Source organism: Xiphias gladius, chromosome 11 (assembly GCF_016859285.1).
Source record: "Xiphias gladius isolate SHS-SW01 ecotype Sanya breed wild chromosome 11, ASM1685928v1, whole genome shotgun sequence".
In the NCBI taxonomy this organism is placed as follows: domain Eukaryota; kingdom Metazoa; phylum Chordata; class Actinopteri; order Istiophoriformes; family Xiphiidae; genus Xiphias; species Xiphias gladius.
The window spans coordinates 14,697,394-14,716,611 of NC_053410.1; the positions used below are offsets into that span (position 1 = coordinate 14,697,394).

At 40.5% G+C, this 19,218-nt stretch overlaps 1 protein-coding gene across 3 annotated transcripts in view; it reads right to left on the reverse strand.

The window, feature by feature from the left end:
- Nucleotides 1-19,218, reverse strand: part of LOC120796495 (Kv channel-interacting protein 2) — a 90,147-nt gene that overhangs the window by 7,072 nt on the left and 63,857 nt on the right. The window contains exon 1 of one of the 3 annotated variants that reach the window (XM_040139403.1): nt 17,989-18,147. The exons of the other annotated variants lie outside the window; for them this stretch is intronic. Within the exon in view, the coding sequence (XP_039995337.1) occupies nt 17,989-18,094 (106 nt within the window). The 5' untranslated portion in view covers nt 18,095-18,147. Of the gene's footprint in view, nt 1-17,988; nt 18,148-19,218 lie in introns of those variants that run through there. 3 annotated transcript variants of the gene reach the window in all.

Below are 19,218 nucleotides of genomic sequence, written 5' to 3' on the forward strand. Positions count from 1 at the left end.
CCCCAGGGCAACCACGTTACCCCCCCTCCGCTCCAACCAGGAATGCACCGTCTTTGTCTCTTCGGTCTCTCCTCTCAGTCTCCCTCTATATGCCGGCATTCGGCCATCCTAACTCTGCACGGCACCCCACCCACTTCTACGGAAGATAGATTGTTATTCTCCTCGTTTCTTCATCGAGAGTGGTAAGTGCGTGGCAGCAGGACTGTCGACTCTCTGCTCCTCCCCCGCTGCCTCCGAGACTGTCAAAGGTTGTTTAAGTTCCAGTTTAAGTTTGGACAATTAACTGTGTATTTCCGGGCAGGTTGGTGGATATTGTTTTCTGACTCTCTCTGCTTTTCTAGTGACTGACTCTCAAACTCTCTCTACTCTCTGCATGTCCTCCCTCTCCCTCTCTTTCTCGCCTTACCGCCGTCACTCTCCTCCTGTGTCCCTCCCCATGCTTAATTGGGTCAGTGAAGGGACTGAGTGAAGGGAGGAAAGAGGGGGGAAATGAGAAATGGAAGGAGGGAAAGGGATGGAGGAGTACTGCTTGTAGGTTAAGTGAGGAAACATACAAAATACAGATGAGAAGAATAAATTGGGAGATGAGATACAAAGAGAGACGGAGAAAGGAGGGGCAAGATGGAATGGATAAGGAAATAACAGCAATAAGGGGTACAGCAAGGACTAAATCCATAAACAAATGATGAATCAAAAAGATGTAGTAGGGGGAAAATTAAGGACTAAATTAGGAGAAGAAGAAGCAGAGAAAGACTAACAGAAGGGAGGAGGGACACCGTGACGACAGACAGGCGAAGCATCGGACCCAGTGGCTACTGTGAACAAACTCACAGATGAGGCAATCTCCCCGGAGTCAACACATGTGCACACACAAACACACAGCCTGGAGGTAAAATCTGACTATAGCATGTATCGCATATGAATTCCCGTGCAGTGGGGAATACTTCAGTCAGGATGGGATAGATTGATGTCACAAAATCTCTAAAAAAGTAAGATTTAAAAGAATGGAATCATGATGATCCATTTTGGTTGACATGTAACGTGTTTTTGAGACTTGCCATGTGGAATTAATATAACACATGTAGGATTTTGGCTTGAGCCTTTAACCTTTCAACAATGTGTAACAAGAAACAAAGATGGCATTACAGTATATACAAAGGATATAGCCCCTTATGCCCTCTGAAACATGAAGAAAATGATCTTTCCAGTAGTAGGGATGCACTGATGTTACACCCTGGATCGGTATCAAACCTCATCCCAATCTTATAACTGTAAGCGCATTGGGTGTCAGCCAGATGTGAATGAAACACATTCGTTTCTTTGAAAATGTCATGATGAAAATCTGTGTTTCCATTGTCAGTTTCAATCATTCACTCCTTAGCTCAGAGTGGTCCTGGCTTTTTAGTGCCACAGCAAACCCTGACCTTTCTGTGTATTACCTCACATAAAATTGACTCTAATTAGTTCCTTGCAGTGAAAATTTAGGGGGAAAATAAACACTGGTATCAGATCAGAACTGGCAGACACCTTGAGCTGAGGTATCAGAGTTGCAAAAAGTCCTCAAAATTAAACGACAAAATACATCATTTGTAACTCCCCCCCAGAGCACCACATGTAAGCGTTTTCTTATCTGACAACCCTAAAAGCAGTACAACATAATTTGTCTGTGCTCTCCACAACGATTGAAAATCACACAAAAAACGTGGTTAGCGAAAGAGCATGGTTTGGGCTCAAATACAGTAACTATTTGGTTATGGTTAGGGTGGGCTCATGGTCATGGTTAAAAGAAATCAATGTAGACCGGCGGAAAAAAAATGGAAAGAGATTAATAGTCTCATGAGACCCAGTCCAACATTTTGTTGAGCTATTCAACCACCAAAAACCTCTTGCCTCTGCAGATTTTATGACTCTATAAAAACGTCACGCAACTTCCAACTTTTCTTCCAACAGTCAGAAGGCAAGAGGGGTTTGTCACTTGAACAGAAATATATGTTGTTTTGAGGCAGTTACTGAAACAACTAATGGTGTCTCTCTTCTTGGGAGTACGGTTTCTGGAATTGGTATTGGTAGAGAAAAAGTTCAATGCATCACTAAATAAGAAATAGCTAAACTTTAACAAAAGCAGAAAGTGACACCACTTGGCTTCAAAATCCTCCATCACTTTCATCTTCCACTCCATGTGCAGTTATCAAAACTGGAAATAAATCCTCTACAGGAAACTGAGATGGGGGGAATATTTACAGCAGTCTCTAGCATTTCAAAAAACTTCAATTGTTTCTAAGATTGTACAGTGTCGTTCAAAAGTCTGAGACCCCCCCCCCCCAATATATTGTACGTGTACACATGCATGTGTCTGTCTCTCTATGCCTGTGAGTAGGTCAGCTCAACGCCAGAAAAAAAGAAACTAGGATATGGAGCGGACGGTAAAAGGGAAACTGGGGGAGACAGAGAGTTCCATGGAGGGCTTGATGTGTCTGTTGTGTGATTGATGATTCCAAGAGTTGTAATGAGACCTAGAGCTACAGTATAGCTGCAGAGCCTCAGGAAGCAAACATCTAAGAGCAGTCTTGTGAGACTAAACAACCCACACTCAATCAGAAACAGACTTTTGCTCTTTGGTACACAAAATGACAACAGTAATGATTTTTGTGGTCGCACACTGAGTTCATGTTGAAAGTCAGAAACTGGCCCATGGACACTGAAGGTGTGCAACCATCAATCACTGTCATTTAATGCGAGGGAGTCAACTGTGGCTCTTGAGTGCTCCAAATAAAATAAGTGGGACCTATCATAGCTTCTAGTGGCACTGAAGGATCAGACATTGCTACAAAAGGGTCTTACTAATCATGTAAATTGAGATAACTAAACTAAACTAATTGAGGAAAATGGTTATTAAATTTGAATTACTTCACAGCTAGTCATCTGTAGAGATTTCTAATCTACATTAAAGCATTATATTACCCCATGTTTTGCATGCATTTAGAGGCATGATTAATGAAACAGGCTACATAAATTCCTAAATTCATTGACATATTCAGGCCAATAAATTCTCAAACACAGTCTGTAATCACACAGTCAAATCCAGGATGAAAGTCTGAGAGATTAAGGCTGATCGCAGCTATCCGCCACTATCTCTTACATAAAGCATCAGGATATCTGCCATATACCAAGACAGAAGATCAATATGTTACAAGTAAACAAAAAAAGTCTCCCCTTTAACTTTGCTTCTTTCCTAAAACTTTGTTTAGCCATGACGGCTCTCTGATTCCAGGAATAATGTCAGGCCCTGACCTTTGAACTTGTTACTGCTGTTTTAGTTTCCTCTAAAAATGGTAACTGATTTTGTGACTTGCAGATCAAAAGATGACTCAAAAGATGTCTCGGTGGCTAAACCGCAGTGGGCTTTAAATTTGGTTGATAAGTGAGTTTTATAGATGTCTAATATTACATATAACCTTTGTCTCAACCGCATTTTAGTGACCATATGTCAGCGCGTATTCAGGAGCTGCTTCAAACTGAAATAACAATTATGTATTTTAGATTTCTAAACAAGAGTCTAAAGCCAAGCTAGACTATACTTAGGCACAGTAGTGGTTTCAGTTAAATGCTCATATCTGCATGATTATGTGCTCTCAGTTACTATGCTAGCATGCTGATGGTAATTGGGTATAATGATTAACAGGTCCACTATTGTACTGGACAAATTAAAAATTTGACCCCACGACGGCAGTACACAAACTTTTTCGGGATTACCAAGTGTTTACAATTCATCCTGAAGGGAAGATGAAATTTCGTGGCAATCCAGCCAATACTTGTTGAGACATCCCACTCAGAAACACACATACCAACATCACAGTGGCGCTGAGGAAAAGTCAGGGTTCATCGCAGTCATTCAGATACATTCGCGCAGCAACATTAATATCTATACAACATTTCATAGAATTCGTTCCAGAAGCCAACAACTGACATCTCCACTGCTATGCCGTTAGCATGGCTAAAAATGTTCACTTTTTAATCAAATTAAGTGTCTACATGTCTTTTAACCTACTAATCACCCAATTTTGTAACACACAGAAGCATCTCTGGATATAAAAGTTAGGTAAAAAACAAAAACACATCCATAAGGGCATGCAAACATGCACACACATCAAGCTCTTCACATGAGTGCTGTCACTTCAATGCTAATCAGATACAAGCTCTGTGCAGTCTGTGTCCAACAGAGCGAAAGCGTTGCTCCATGTGCTTGGAAACTGAGAGTGAGCGTACCAAAACAGCTTCGAGAAAAGTTTCTCAGATGTTTCCTCTTCCCCCCTTGACCTCTACTCATCACCTCAAAAGGTCTTGTAAGGGCAGTGAGCGAGAGAAGTCACAGATGAACCACAGGAGCTTATTTTAACCTAAACTGTTTACAAGTAGTGTATATAAGAAAGTGACGTCTGTTATCTGTCCGAAGAGCTGTTCTAATGTTAATATAAAGATGGACATTCACTTGCCTGAATGCTAATCTACGGCAGATATAGACACCCTAAAACACATGCACACACACACATGCATACACACTCAGACTGTAATAAAATGTTAGGTTAATCAGTTTGAGTTGATTAGTCTCTGTGAGGCATATTTTGCCTTAAGCCAGACACACTGAGTAATTGAAATACCTCCATATTTAGACATCTACCTGGGCAATTATTCCTCTCCAAACGGATTAAAATGAATATGGGGGGGGGGGGGGGTGTATGTGTGTGTGTGAATGCGTGCAACGAAGGAGACACAGAGGAGGTCATTGACAAATGGTGCTCAAAATTTGCTAGTGTGTTTCCAATTAGATAAGTGAAAGAAGAGATCCATTTGCATAGATCATTAGCTTTTGAGGATATTTTTAATACAGCGATGTGCGACAAAAACAGATTCATTCGTCTGAGGCCGAGTCCTTTCTGCATAAAATACAGAGTTGCCAATGAACAGTTTTCTTTAGAAAGTGCATGCAATCAGGTGAGACAGACGGATCAGAGGGTTTTCTCTTTTGAGGAAACAAGACGTAATGCATTATTTTTGTGTACATGAATAGCATTTATACTGAAATTAAGATTAATAGTTTTACTTAAACATTGCTTTTCTGGAATACAGGTGGTTTAGTATATGGCAATACCTCTTGTTTATGACATTAGATGGGGAAAATATCAATATGTGAAAGAGAGGTAGATGTGAGAAGCATTCGCACCCAATCAAGGATTTTTCTTGTACATTTTGTTCTGCTGAGCCTATTAATCTTTCGGTGAAAAATTTTAAACGATTGACTAAAATAATTGTTATCTAAACAGTACACATTTTATGTTGTTTTTTTCTAAAATAAACTGAAATATTAGATATTCCGAACAAACTACAGCTTGAATGATTTGTTAATCATTGGGCATTGATAGAAAATTAATCGGCAACAGATTTGACACTCAAATAATAATTTAATAATCATTTTTGGGTAAGAATGCTAAACATTCGCTGGTTCCAGATAATTAACCTGAACATATTTTGGGTTTAGGACTGGTGGTTGCACAAAATACAACATTTGTTTGTCAGTTGGAGCTCTGGGAAACTGCAATAGGAACTTTTCACCCTTTCCTGACATATTATAGACCAGTGCAAAAATCAGGTAATGAAGAAAGTACTCATCAGATTAATTGATAATAAAAAAAAATCATGCTGTTGCAGCCCAAAAACAAACACTGATCTAGACTTGCATACTGCTGGGTCTTGACCTTCTCAATCACATATTGCAGCAATTAACATTTACACCTGGAGAGGGCAGTGCAAGGTAAGACATTCGATTAGCAACACCCTATTCAACAGTGCTGCTCACCTCCAGCTGTTCTCTTTGGTATTGTCCTTCATTTACATTCAGCTCCAGAGACCAGACTAACAGTGGAAGGGTAATGAAAGTTCACAAGCCATTAACAATTTCCAATGCACTCATTCACAAAATACTGAAAGGGATAGTCACTCCACTGTTTGCTATTATGACAACGTTTAAGTTCAGAACTAGAGCAGAGCAAACAGCATTAAAGCTGTTATACTTTAACCCTTATTTCTGGCACTCTACTGCATTTATCATCATTCCAGCTTTTTATGCATCCTATGTCTCTGAGTGGTGTAAAGCAGTCAATCTAAATTGGGTTTACAACTCTCACAACAATCACCCGAACTTATTTCCATCAAATCATAAACACTCTGCTCTGCTGTTTCCTGCCAGGAGCTAAATCAGGTAAACATCCTGAACAGGTCGATAATGATACAGAAAAAGACTTTCTAGCAGCTAACAGGGTTTGAATCTTAGCTCTCTAAAGGTTTAAATTCAGCTGTTGAAAGATTTGTTACTAAAAAGACCACTACCACAAATCTTGAATGGAAATTACTGTCACAGCAACTGTATTACAGAGCCAGTACCAGCCAAACAACGCATTGCTATGGTGGAGCAAAAGACAGAGAGACACTGAACTTAGCAAAAAAATCAACCAGCTGGCAGCAGCCCACAAGAAAGTTATCCCAAACGTTTATGGGGATCCAGCCATGAAGAACGATCAAATTGACAGTTAAATCAATAGAAGGACAGCAAGGTTTATTTATATTGCACAATTCATACACATTGCCAACTCAATGTGCTTTACAAATGAGCAAATAGAACAACATAGAGAAGAACAAATTAAACAAAATAAGAGATTAAAAAGAAAAAGTAATTAATTAAGAGAAAGTACAGTACATTCAATCAGTTAATAAAAGGCATCTGAGAACAAATGGGTTTAAGTCTAGACTTGAATCTGGCTACGGTTGGAGCACCTTTGACACCATCAGGAAATTGGTTCCAGAGCTTAATGGCATAGCAGCTAAAAGATGCTTCACAATGTTTAGTCCTGACAGTAGATATTACTAACAGATTTCTCTCCTGTGATCTGAGTGGTTTAGCAGGTGTGTATTGCTGAAACATATCTGAGAGGTATTTTGGCCCTGCCCTATGTAGTGATTTATAAACAACAGTGGTGCCTTAAAGTCAATTCTGTGCCGGAAGCCAGGGTAAGGACTTAAGTATCAGAGTAATGTGGTCAGTTTTTTTGGTTCTCATAAGAACTGTAGCAGCTGTGTTTTGTACAAGCTGAATCTGTACGGTCTGTGTAAAGACCATTACAGTGGTCAACCCTGCTGGAAATAAAAAGCATGAGTATAGAAATAAGAATTATTAATAATCCTATTATTAAATAAGATTATTTCAGTTTTGTCCAAAATTTTGAGACATCCAGCTGTTAATCTGATCAATGCACTGACAAAGAGAGATACTAGGGGATCAGAGTCATTAGGTGAGAGGAAGTAAATTATCTGCATACTTTTGATAAGAAATTTCATCGTCTTTAATGATTGGCCAAGCATATAAAGCTTAAATAATAAAGGCTGTAAGGTCAAGTCCTGGGGGACACCACAAGTCAAAGATGTTGGCAGTGAGGAATAGTATCCAAGGGAAACAAAAAAGCTCCTTGTCTTGTCTTGTAATTTTGATCCGAGCCACTCCCTTATTACCGTACCTGAAAATCCCGGCCAATGTTCCAGTCTGTGTATTAATATGTTATGATCTACAGCATCAAAGGCTGCATTTAGGTGCAGTAACACTAGGACTACTTGTATCTGTATTAAGGCGTACATCATTTAGAACCTTATTGAAAGCTGTTTTAGTGCTATGATTAGCACGGAAGCCTGGCTGAAACTCATCAAAATACCCATTCGATGTGAGAAGACAGTTAGTTGATGAAAAACTACTTTTTCAATGATTTTTGCCAACAAATGGTAGATGGCAGGTAGTTGTTCAGTATGGAAGCATCTAGATTATCCTTTTTGAAAAGGGGCTTTATAATGGTTGTTTTCAAGGACAGCAGTGATACATTTACAATTTTAAGCACATCTGCTGCTATTAGATGAAAGACGTAGGTAGGCAAAGTATCAAAACATCACGTGGAGGAGCTGAGATTCAATGTCTATCAAACTCAATTCTGACATCAAGTTGAGTTCTCCTCTTTTTGTTGATAGTAATTCTAAGTGTTAATCTATTAGTGATTGAGGGGATATATATATATATATATATATATATATATATATATATATATATATTGTCTGATTTGATCAGTTTTACCTTTGAAAAAAGACGCAAACTCATTGCAATTATTAACAAAGAGAAGTTCAGGTTCAAACTGTGAATGGGGGTTTGTTAACTTCTCAAAAGTTGCGAATGGCACGCGTGTTTTGTTTCTATTTCTATTGATGACTTTAGAGAAAAACGACTGTCTCGCCTTGCATATTTCAGTATAATATGTGCAAAGGCATTTCTTTATGGTTTTCATAGAGGACCTGGAGTTTATGTTTGCGCAATTTCCTTTTAGTCTTCCTACACTCTCTTTTCACAAGTTGACCAGTTGGATTTTGTTTCCATGGTGCTTTCAGTTTGTTGGTGACTGTCATACCTTTTACTGGAGCAAATCATCTACAGAGTCTGAGAGCTGAATTGAGGCCTTTGAAAGTGCCTGCTCAAAAACAGCACCTAATGGCTAAGAGAACACACAGAAATGATCAGACAAGGCCAAGTCCCTGAGATATTTAGACCTTTTGTGATGACAAGGTCCAGGGTATGACCACAAGAGTGAGTTGGACCATGCACATGCTGCGTTTAGCTCAAGGTAATAAGCATTACTTGATACCTTGAGCTTAACGCATAGCTATTCTTTGGATTACCTACATGCAGGTTGAAATCCCCTGATATGATAAGACAATCAAAATCAAAATTACTGACATAAGTACGCTTAGCTTATCAAGAAAAACTTTAGCTGAGTGTTTTGGAGGCCCCATAAATGGTTCCTAACAAAATACTAGAACACTTAATGAGAGCACATAAATATTTAAAAGATAGTTACCAAAGTTGGCAAATGATAACAGTTTGCACTGAAAAGATTCTCTGAATAATGAGGGTATTCCCCCTCCTCTTTTGTCTGTTCTGGCAGCACTCATAAAAATGAAGTCTGGAGGAGCTGATTCAATGAGGGTAGTAGTACTGCTTACTTAATCCAACCCTGTTTCAGTTAAAAGCAAAAAATCAAGTTTGTGTGTGCAAATAAGATCATCAATTAAGTATGACTTGTATAGAAAAGATCTAATGTTTGTTTTCCGGAGGGCTAGCTTTACAGTAACTGGAAGGGTTTAACAAATTCATGTTGATATAAAACATACTTTAAATCAGAAAAATTAGTAACCTTATCTGAAAAATGCACTTTGGTTCTCCTTCTAACTAGGACAGGTATAGTTGAGTATGTGAGCACACAGTTGATTGTGTGTCTCTTTGTGGAGTTTCTTAGTCTCTCTGATAGTTTGCGTGATATGATGTGATGGTTAATATCATTGGCTGAGCAGTTTGAGAAATGGTTAAAAAGGATGATCAGGACTCGCAGTACGCAAGGGGGACTGGAAGCTCCTGACCGGTAGGGGTAGTGAGCACGTGGCTTGGTTGTGTGAGGGAGATAAGTCCTGGAGAGAAGCTTGTGGCTGGTGAGCGGAAGTGGCCATTGCCGTGTCTGAACATTGGGCAGACGACAGTCAGTTTCACGAGGTGTTTAAACTATATAAAACATGTTGTCTGTTAAAATACAGGCACCTAAGCCATTAGGGCGGATGCCGTCATTCCCGAGGAAGGATGCGCAATTCCAAAACAGGTTTAAATTATCAATAAAACCCCATTATAATCCGTGCAGACCAATGGAAGCCAAGTCCAGAGGCTAAGGTCCTGCTAAAATGACCAATGTCTCTCTTGAAAGGAGCAATGGGTACAGAGATAAAAAATCTGTTTAATAGAGTCTCTAAGAAAGTCTAAGAGGCTGCTAAAATTGTGCTTTAAAATTTCAGAACCCTGGTTGGGAATGTCAATGCAGCCAGCATGGATAATGCTGGCTGCATACAGACATAACAGACTTGGAATCAACTCCAGAACGTCGGCAACCCTTGCACCTGGAAAGCAATGGGTCTCCGCCGATCTTCTCTTAATATTCCTCACAACTGAATCCCCGATAATGAGTGTGGTGGGAAGAGGGGCTGGTGGTTGAGTGGTGTGGTGAAGGAGCGAATGGGAGATGACGGTCCTTGGAGCGAACCGGAGGTTTTGTGCTCCGTGGCGCCACAGTGAAAGACAGCTTGGAACAGCCTGTAGCATACCTCTGTTGATATAACACAGGGTGAATAATAGCCACTGTCTGCCCAACATAAATGTTTTATCCCGGCGAATTCTGCTGCAAGGCTTGTGTGCCCTTTTCAATACTATATGTGTGTGAGAGCGAGCCAAGAATAATGGAAAAAAGAGGGAAGAATAAATAGAGTGAGAGGGAGAGAGCTGTGTTAACAGGCAGCAGTTTCAATCACAGAGCCCAATGAAACCGTACTTTACTCATTCAACATCTTGAGTAAGCAGCTGGGAACTGAAGCGTTAGTGAAAACTGGTCAAAGTTTAGTTAGTTTAGTCACTAGCAGCTGTTTTCAGATTTCGACTATTTTCATGTCAGCTCATTTCAGGCATCGTGTAAACATTTCTCATTTCATACTTACAGCATACACACTATACACTGTATATGTTTATATATTTAGTTTATCTTTAGTGAATGTGAGGTTTCAGCTGTCCAAATTAGACTAATCAAATGGATACTTTTTAGTATACAATTCCCACTTTGTGTTTCCTTGGTGGAAGGGTAGTAACACAAAAATGGAATTTTGTTCTGAAAAGACTGCAGCTTTCAAAGATACCCACTTGATTTGTCATAACACTGAGGGATCATAGTAACTTCAGATAAACTTAAGATAAACAAGGAATGTGGACTTTGTCCACAATCACTTACACTGAAAGCGCATTAGGAAGGAAACCCTTAATGGCCATTATGAACAGGAGGATTGCTTCAAAGTTCATGTTGGCATGCGACTATTCTTTTGAGACAGACTCTGAAAAGTGTTACTTATTTATTCCCATATAATTCCTATATATAGTAAGATAATTTACTTTACTTTACTTTACTTTATTTTCATTTAATAAAGTGTTTGTTGGTTAAATTGTTTGGTCGCTTTTTATGTCCATGATCCACTTGTATTTTGTTTTAGACCGCCTTGGCGGTACAACTGTAAAAGTTCTTCATGTATACATTGACAAAGAGTATGTAAAATCTGAGATCAATATCTAGATGCAATGCATTGTTGGTAATCCCTAATTACTTTATATATGATCATATGAAATGCTGATAGACATAAAAAAGAGCCATTCTCTTACACACATGTTACTGTATACTTGGCATAGCCTTTTTATTGCAAGAAGTCCCTTCACATATTTTCACAGTGCCCATGCTTGCCTACTGTTTGGCTTCTGGAACTGAATTACCATAGTGCATCATACAGTCAGCTACTATTTAATAGCCATCTCTGGGGTTGTGGATAGTGGGGCTCTCAACAGCACATGAATCTTTTAGGTTACTTTTAAGTGTCTTTAAAACCATCATACCTAAGAATATTTTAACCCAGTGTGTGCTCTGCTTGAGAATGTTGCTGCTTTGACCCCTCTAAAGCTGAGGCTAAATGTTTCATTAAATATTACTTGGTCTTGTGCCTGCAAAAGCTGGAGCGTCTTACACAGAAAACCGACCGCCGGAACATTTATGAGTTAAATTGTGCAAGGCTAAGTTATGTTAATGCAAATCTTTTAACTCTAATAATTTAGCCAGGGATATTTTCAAGGACACGTTTGCATTTGTGTGTGCGCGTGCGTGTGCGTGTGCGTGTGTGTGTGTGTGTGTCTGTGAGAGAGAGAGAGAGAGAGAGAGAAAATTCATTAGTTTATTCTCAATGTTATCATCTTTCTGCAGACATGTGTCAGAGAAAGAGCAGCGGAACGTCAACAACTTCTGTTCTTTTATCCACACAGCACCTGCCATACAAATACAGTGTCTCATACACACAAACACACACACACACACACACACGAGAATAGGTTTAACATTGGGGGGGATACATTAAGAGGTGAGTCTGAGGGTCATCCCTCAGGAAATTTTGAGCATAAAACTCTTAATTTCCTGCTTTCAAATACTTATTCTCCTGGCAATTATTCATGTCAATGATAAATCAATTAATTTTAACTCATTTATAAAATCCCTGGACTTTAATAGCTCATGTGTTTCATCAAGATTTCTGCTCATTCAAAACATATCAGACATATCTTTGTTTTAGGAAGTTTTTTAGGAATCATGTATATTTCAACTATGTACTATAATTGGTTTTTAGACTTTTTGAGAAAAATGTCCTAATATTGGACCTCCCCCTTTTCCTTCCTGGCTCCTCCATGGTTATCAACCTGCCTGCGTGCGTACGGCGCCAATGAGAGGAGGAGACGCTGTGACTGATCACAACACTGTTTGTGAGTGTGTGTGTGTGTGTGTGTGTGTGTGCGTGTGTGTGTGTGTGTGTGTGTGTGTGTGTGTGGGAGTGTATGTGTGTGTGTGTGTGTGTGTGTGTGTGTGTGTGCACGTGAGTGTGTGGTGGGTATAATTAAATTTGCCAAAAATGATTCAATGGTTTTAGAGCTCATAATTCTCAGAGCTCAGTAGAAAAGTCCCAGCGCAGAAGAAAAAAGACCTGCCAATGTCGGAGGGATTGTTGTCTAACAAGTAATTGTAACATTATAAGAGTAATATTATAACAGTTTTTCAAAAGAGACTAAAGGCGTCCATCTTTATCTTCAAGAAACTCTTGAAGATTCACCTCTTCTGAAAGTACCTCTTCTCCTAACAAATGCAAATGTTCTAAATATTGATGGGGACGTATCCCCTGAGGGCGCCCACAAAATCTACGCCTATGCGCATAGTGTATACTCAAATTGAGGGAAGGGGAGCCAGAGGAAAAAGAAGACTGACAGCGACAGAAGAGGAGGAGAGACCAAAAGAGAAAGAGAAAGAAGTAGAGAGAGAGGGATAGTAGAGGATAGACAGAGCTGTGTATTAAATATCCCCTGTCTGGTCCTTCTGTGTCCCAGGCTCTCATCTTCTAGCTGGCTAGCCATCAGAGGAGCAGAGAGAGAAATAGCCTCAGACAAGGACAACAAGGACAGTCTCCTCCACTCTCACTGCAGTTTCATTACTGTTTATAAAGTTTGCCACAACCAGGATACTTGTTGTCCAAACCACTGATAGAGGCTAGAGTACATCTTTGTGCCTGCCCTTGTTTCCACTTTCACCAACAGAGTAGAATTGTGACTTCTTGGCTAGTAATTGAAAACCTTGAACAATTAATTATTATAAAATCACAACCTTCAGGTGACATTTTGTATTTGTTTTGAGGTCAAGGCATGAGCATAGGTGATTGACATAGAATATCATCAGATTTGACAGCTGTAATGTCCTCATACCACTAGAGAGCAGCTTGCTCTAAATGGACTGCAAACACACACATACAAATGCACACACATACACGTTTGTACTGCTATTTCTATCTTTGTGAGGACACTCGTTGACATAATGCATTCCCTAGCCCCTTACCGTAACCCTAACCTAATCCTAATTCTAACCCTAAAACCAAGTCTTAACCCTTAAACAGCCCTTTAAAGGTGTGTCAGAAAGTGAGGAACAGCCGAAATGTCCTCACTTTCCCAAAATGTCCTCAATCCAGTGGTTTAAAACTCAAACTGGTCCTCACAATGTAGAGTCATACAAGTAGATAAAAACACACACACACACACACACTCACAGAGGCACCTCTATCTACCCTCATTGTAATTGCCCTTCAGTAGATAGGCAAGCTAGTGGAGAATGCAGTGTGTGTGTGTGTGTGTGTGTGTGTGTGTGTGTGTGTGTGTGTGTGTGTGTGTGTGTGTGTGTGTGTGTGTGTGTGTGTGTGTGTGTGTGTGTGTGTGTGTGTGTGTGTGTGTACGTGCATGTGCTTGGACACAAATGAGTCCTCTGCTGACAGGTAAGAAATTTACCTTCTCTTACTGTTATACTGTCTCATTCCCTCTAACTCACACACTGTGCTGATCATAGCCAAATATTATCTTAAGGATGAAAAATGATTTGCTTAGCCTTATTGTAAATAACAAAAGATGTTGTTCCAAAATGGAGGTAAAATTAAACTGCTCAACAAAGACACCCATTGCTGATTATGGGCATCATTTTGTCCATGTCATGCAATTGCTCATGTTTGAATTCTGGAAGATTTTTTAATTAAACCACCGTTTCTATCTTTACAAGAAGCCTTTTGAAACAGAGACATCCTTGTATATAAAGATGTATAAACAAGGTTAACAATCTACAGCCATGCTAGTGGCTCTGTGAGGACGTACTTGGGCACAGTGTGGCTCTGAGCATACTTAAATGCTCACAATGGTAATGCTAACATGCTGATGTTTAGCATGTGTGTTTATAATATTCAATGTCTTAGTTTAGCACATTAGGATGCTAACTTTTGCTAAGTAGCACTAAGCATGTAGTACAGGCTGATGGGAATGTCATCCGTTCATAGACTAAAGTGCTTAAATTGTGACCTGACGATGGCTGGGGCCATGTCACTAAAGTTATTACAATTCATCCTCTCGGGAACATGAATGTCGAAATGTTTTGTGCTTATTCATCTAGCAGATGTTGAAATATTTCACTGAATATGTAAAAACTAGACTTGCTTCGGGTGCTAGAGGAAAAGTCAAAGGATCACCGGAGTCATCAGAGTTTATGCTCTAGGACCCATGAATGTCTGTAGCAAATTTCATGGCAATCCATCCAATAGTTGGCAAGATATTTTGGTCTTGACTAAATTGGTGGGTGACTGACGGACTGACATTGTCATCAATAATTTCTGAATGTGGAAAACACTGGATTTATCATAAGGGTCTATGCTCTACAGAGCTTATAGGTGGCACAGCAGAGATGGGTCCAGGAAAAAAAACATTATTCTGACACATAAGAGGTAAAATAGCACAATTATGGAATTCACATCCTAAATAATCTATATAATCAATGCCCTCTTGCAAGATACCTGGATTTCTCCTTGGGTCCTCCACAACACGCTGAACCAAAAGTATTTAACATTCTTTCTCAACTGTGTGCCACCTCAATGATGAGAATCATACAGTATCTTCTAATGAACAGTGGACTGATCAAACAGAAGGAGCAAAGTAAAACATCACTGTTGTAAGTAAAGGATTAGACTCTGCAGTCTGGTTTGACAAATGGCTTACATCCTGCTTCTGAATCAGGTGTGAGTTGATACAGAGGGGAGGAGAGACATTACAGTATCAAAGGCCTCTCAGAAGTGAAGAAGCAGTGCTGGAACAAATCCCTGACATCCAGGACCTTGTCAAGCCCAGTGCCAGTTCAATTTATTCTGATATCAAAGGCTGAAAGAGACAGTGGTGCATATGGCAAGATGCCACACCTTAAGCCAGAAGTGGGTGACCAGGAATACACAGCTCACTGCAGCACATACAGTGGGTGCTAGGTTTCCTCTAATTAGTCACATACAGTGCAGTATATCCACTGAGAGAGGGCAGGAAGTAAATCTCGGTTTGCAGGAGCAGGTGGGAGAAAATAAAGTGATGCATCGGTTACCGGGAAACACTCAGACAGAGATTTTTTTGTATCTTGATTAAGTTAAAGACAACATATTCTATCCAGGAAAAGTTTTTCAAACGAGGGGAAGTTGGAGCAAACCACTGTGTTGTTAGAAACTCTTTTTTCCGGCACGCAGCCATCCAGCTCAGGCCAGAACATCCCATCATACAACTCTTCAATTTTCACCTCATAAACTTCTAGGGAGCACACTCCAGGCATTAACTATTAGCTTTAAATCTATCATAGCCCTGTAAATGTCCAGACCAAAGTGCTCTCACATAAATTGTTCGCATCCTCCATCACACACAGCCAGCTCTCTCTCTTTTTCTCCCTCTTTAACTTTCTCTTGGGAAGACAAAAGTATGTGCATGCAGTGTGTGTATATGTGTGTTTAATCAGCGCAGGGTCAGTAACACAGCTCATTAAAGTAATGGGAGTCTCACGCTCTCTTTATTTTTACTTGTCTCACTCTGTCTCACCAGGAAATGACTCAGTATGAGTCTGGCAGGAGGGTCTGGCAGGAGGGAGGAGAGAAGGCCTTTCAACCACAATTAATATTTTATCTGTTTTTTTTTCCTCTTACAAAACTGGCCTTCCATTGGTAAATTGTATATTAAAGGGACATATACAGTGCGTTGCTTTTCACACGAACATAACACACGTAATGAAGGAGTGACGTGTATATCAAATGTATATCACATGTCCTTATATGGTTCTCCAGTGAGCACATGATTCTGCAGACAGTCTGAGTAATACAGTCGTTCTGCCATCTGGACAAAGTTCCTCCATTAAAGAGACAATTCATTAGCTTAAGTACACACAGGGGGGGCTCGCACACATAACTATGTATCAAGTTTGCTATTTTCCATAAAGTATGGTCAACATATACCAGAGTATAATGGGACTATAAATAAAGCCCCACTGCCTGTGTGTTTGTTTGCGTGTACATACATGTGTATGTAGAGCGCTGTAGCATAGACCATAGGTTTCCAAGGGGAGCTTTTTGGAGATGATAGAGCTTTTGGCACACTTCGATTACTGGGTGCAGTCCAGCGGGTGCATCAGGGATGGCGAGTGTCTCTTATAGTGTAGCGTCCAGAAGAATCTAGCAGAGCACATTCTTAATCTATGCAGTATTTTTTATATTTAACTGAGCAAACTGCAGGTCTGTCCATTACACAGTGACTCAAAATGAGGGTAGAAGAGCATCACTACAGGTTCTCATCATGAGAAGAAAACTTGAGACCCTGTCAGAGTGCCACTGTTAACAGATGCCCAAGTGTACAGGGCACTCTGGACAATGAGCAGAGGAAAAAAGAAACAGAGAATGGAGATAAGAATCCCATCTTTCCTGTTGTCACTAAGAGAGAAGAGATAAGTGAGTGTGAACAAGGTGAAGTAGATTGGACTTTGGGGGGACAAAACACAGGTCATCCATATAAGACAGACGAAACAAGGCCTTGGTGCGTGGTGACAGCTCCTGGAGGTGAGCCAAGGCAGGACAAGGACCTTTTCAGTCAACCGTTCATTTACAAACAGACGCTGTTTGAAGTATTGTAGATGTGTCATTCAGAAAATGTTTCACTTTGTTAAACTATAATTAAACATTGACCTGCTAATTGAGTATGTGGTCAACTACTGATCCACCACAAATCAGTGAGGGCTCCTATAAAGTTTGATCTTTTTTACATAGCGCCAACGTCACAAAATTCATTTAGTGGAACAGTTTTCAACTGAATTTTGTTTGTCAAATCACATCAGGCCAACACAACCACAAAACACATGGACCTAGGATCAGCCGAAATGAGAAGACCACGAGCCATATTTTCTCTCTTGATACAACTCCACATAAGGCTATAGGCTAATAAGAGTACTGAGAGTAAGGCTGACATTCCCTCAGTCAGACAAATGCCTGCTACACAGCACTCAGACCCACTCTGTCCATAGTGTTATCGATTAAAGGGTAAAAGCACACACCCCAGGGGCAGAGGGAGGCCTCACACAAAGCTAAAGTTACTTTCTCTCTCTGTGTGTGTGTGTGTGTGTGTGTGTGTGTGTGTGTGTGTGTGTGTGTGTGTGTGTGTGTGTGTGTGTGTGTGTGTGTGTGTGTGTGTTTGTGAAAGAAAGAGAGAGTGTGTGGCATGACCCATAGTTACACTGGTAACCAAAACCCTCAGGCAAGACTGCAGCCCACTCAGAATCAGAGTGAATGAGTGAACGTAGATAAAAGTATCAGCTCATGCACACACACTCATACACCCGCACCACCTTTAAAATCTCGGTTTTTTAGTGTATCATATTTTTCCCATTATTAAATGAATAAATCTCAGAGAAAATCAATTACCTTCCCCGCCGACGGGCTCAAACAGCCCAAACTGCTCCAGGACTTTGATGAAGAGACCCATGACCACCAGCACAGCAATCATCTCCAAGCCATCTAGACTCAACATCTTGGAAGACCACTGTGTGTCATCGCCCAGCACTGCGCCACAGAGCCAGGCCGGGTCGAGCTAGGCTGAGTCCAGCCAGCAACACAAGACTTGTCCAACTGTACCCAACCTGAGCAGTTTGTCCAAATTTAGCTGAGTTGTCTTCCACCTACTTCCTCACTTTTATCCACCTCGATCCAATCTAGTATTCTAACCTGAGACTGATGATCAAAAAATACTGTCAGCTATAATGGAAAGAAAATATAAGCGGTTGATGGCTTGGCTTGGTTTCATGTGCGTTTCTCTTCTGTCACCCAAAACCTGGCCTCAGTTAACCCCTCTTATCCCCTGGTGGAGGCCATACTGCTGGAGCCACAGGCTGCAACACGGAGCTCCAGATTGTCACAACACCTGGGCCAAAGTTTTAACGTTTTTTTTCTTGTCCTCTCCTCACTCTTTCTTCTTCCAGGCTCCCGTTGAGAGATGGAATCTGGAGATGTGCTGCGCCTGCTAGTCCTTTGGCAGTGGTTGTCAGGAAGCGAGTGTTGTGAGGGGGAAAGAGGGAGTGAGTGAGGGAGAGGCAGCAGATAAAGAGAGGGGGAGAGGATAAGTAGGTGATGGCATAGGAAAAAAATGAGAGAGAGGGAGAAAGACTAACTGAGAGAGAGAGAGTGAGAGAGGGGGCCAGACACACACACACATATACACACACACACACAAACACACACGCACACACGCACGCACGCACACGCGCACACGCACACACACACACACACACACACACACACACACACACACACACACACACACACACACACACACACACACACAAACACACACACATAGTGAAGCAGAGATTGTTTGGAAGGGTGAGAGAGTTGAGGTATGCCCTCCCTCTCCAGTGACTTTACCTCCATTGATTTGCCTAATGTGGTTTCCTTGGTAACTGGAAGAAAGTGTTTGAAGCCAGATTTAACTAATGGAAAGAAAATATATTTATGTTCATCTGAATTCAAGTCCCATCTCAAATGTGTGTTTTCACTGTGGAGATTGCCGCATCTGTTTTGCAGCCTCTAATGTCTGCCAGTAGATGCAATGTCTCATTAACTTTTGAAATGTGTTCCTATCAGAGTTCGATGGATTTT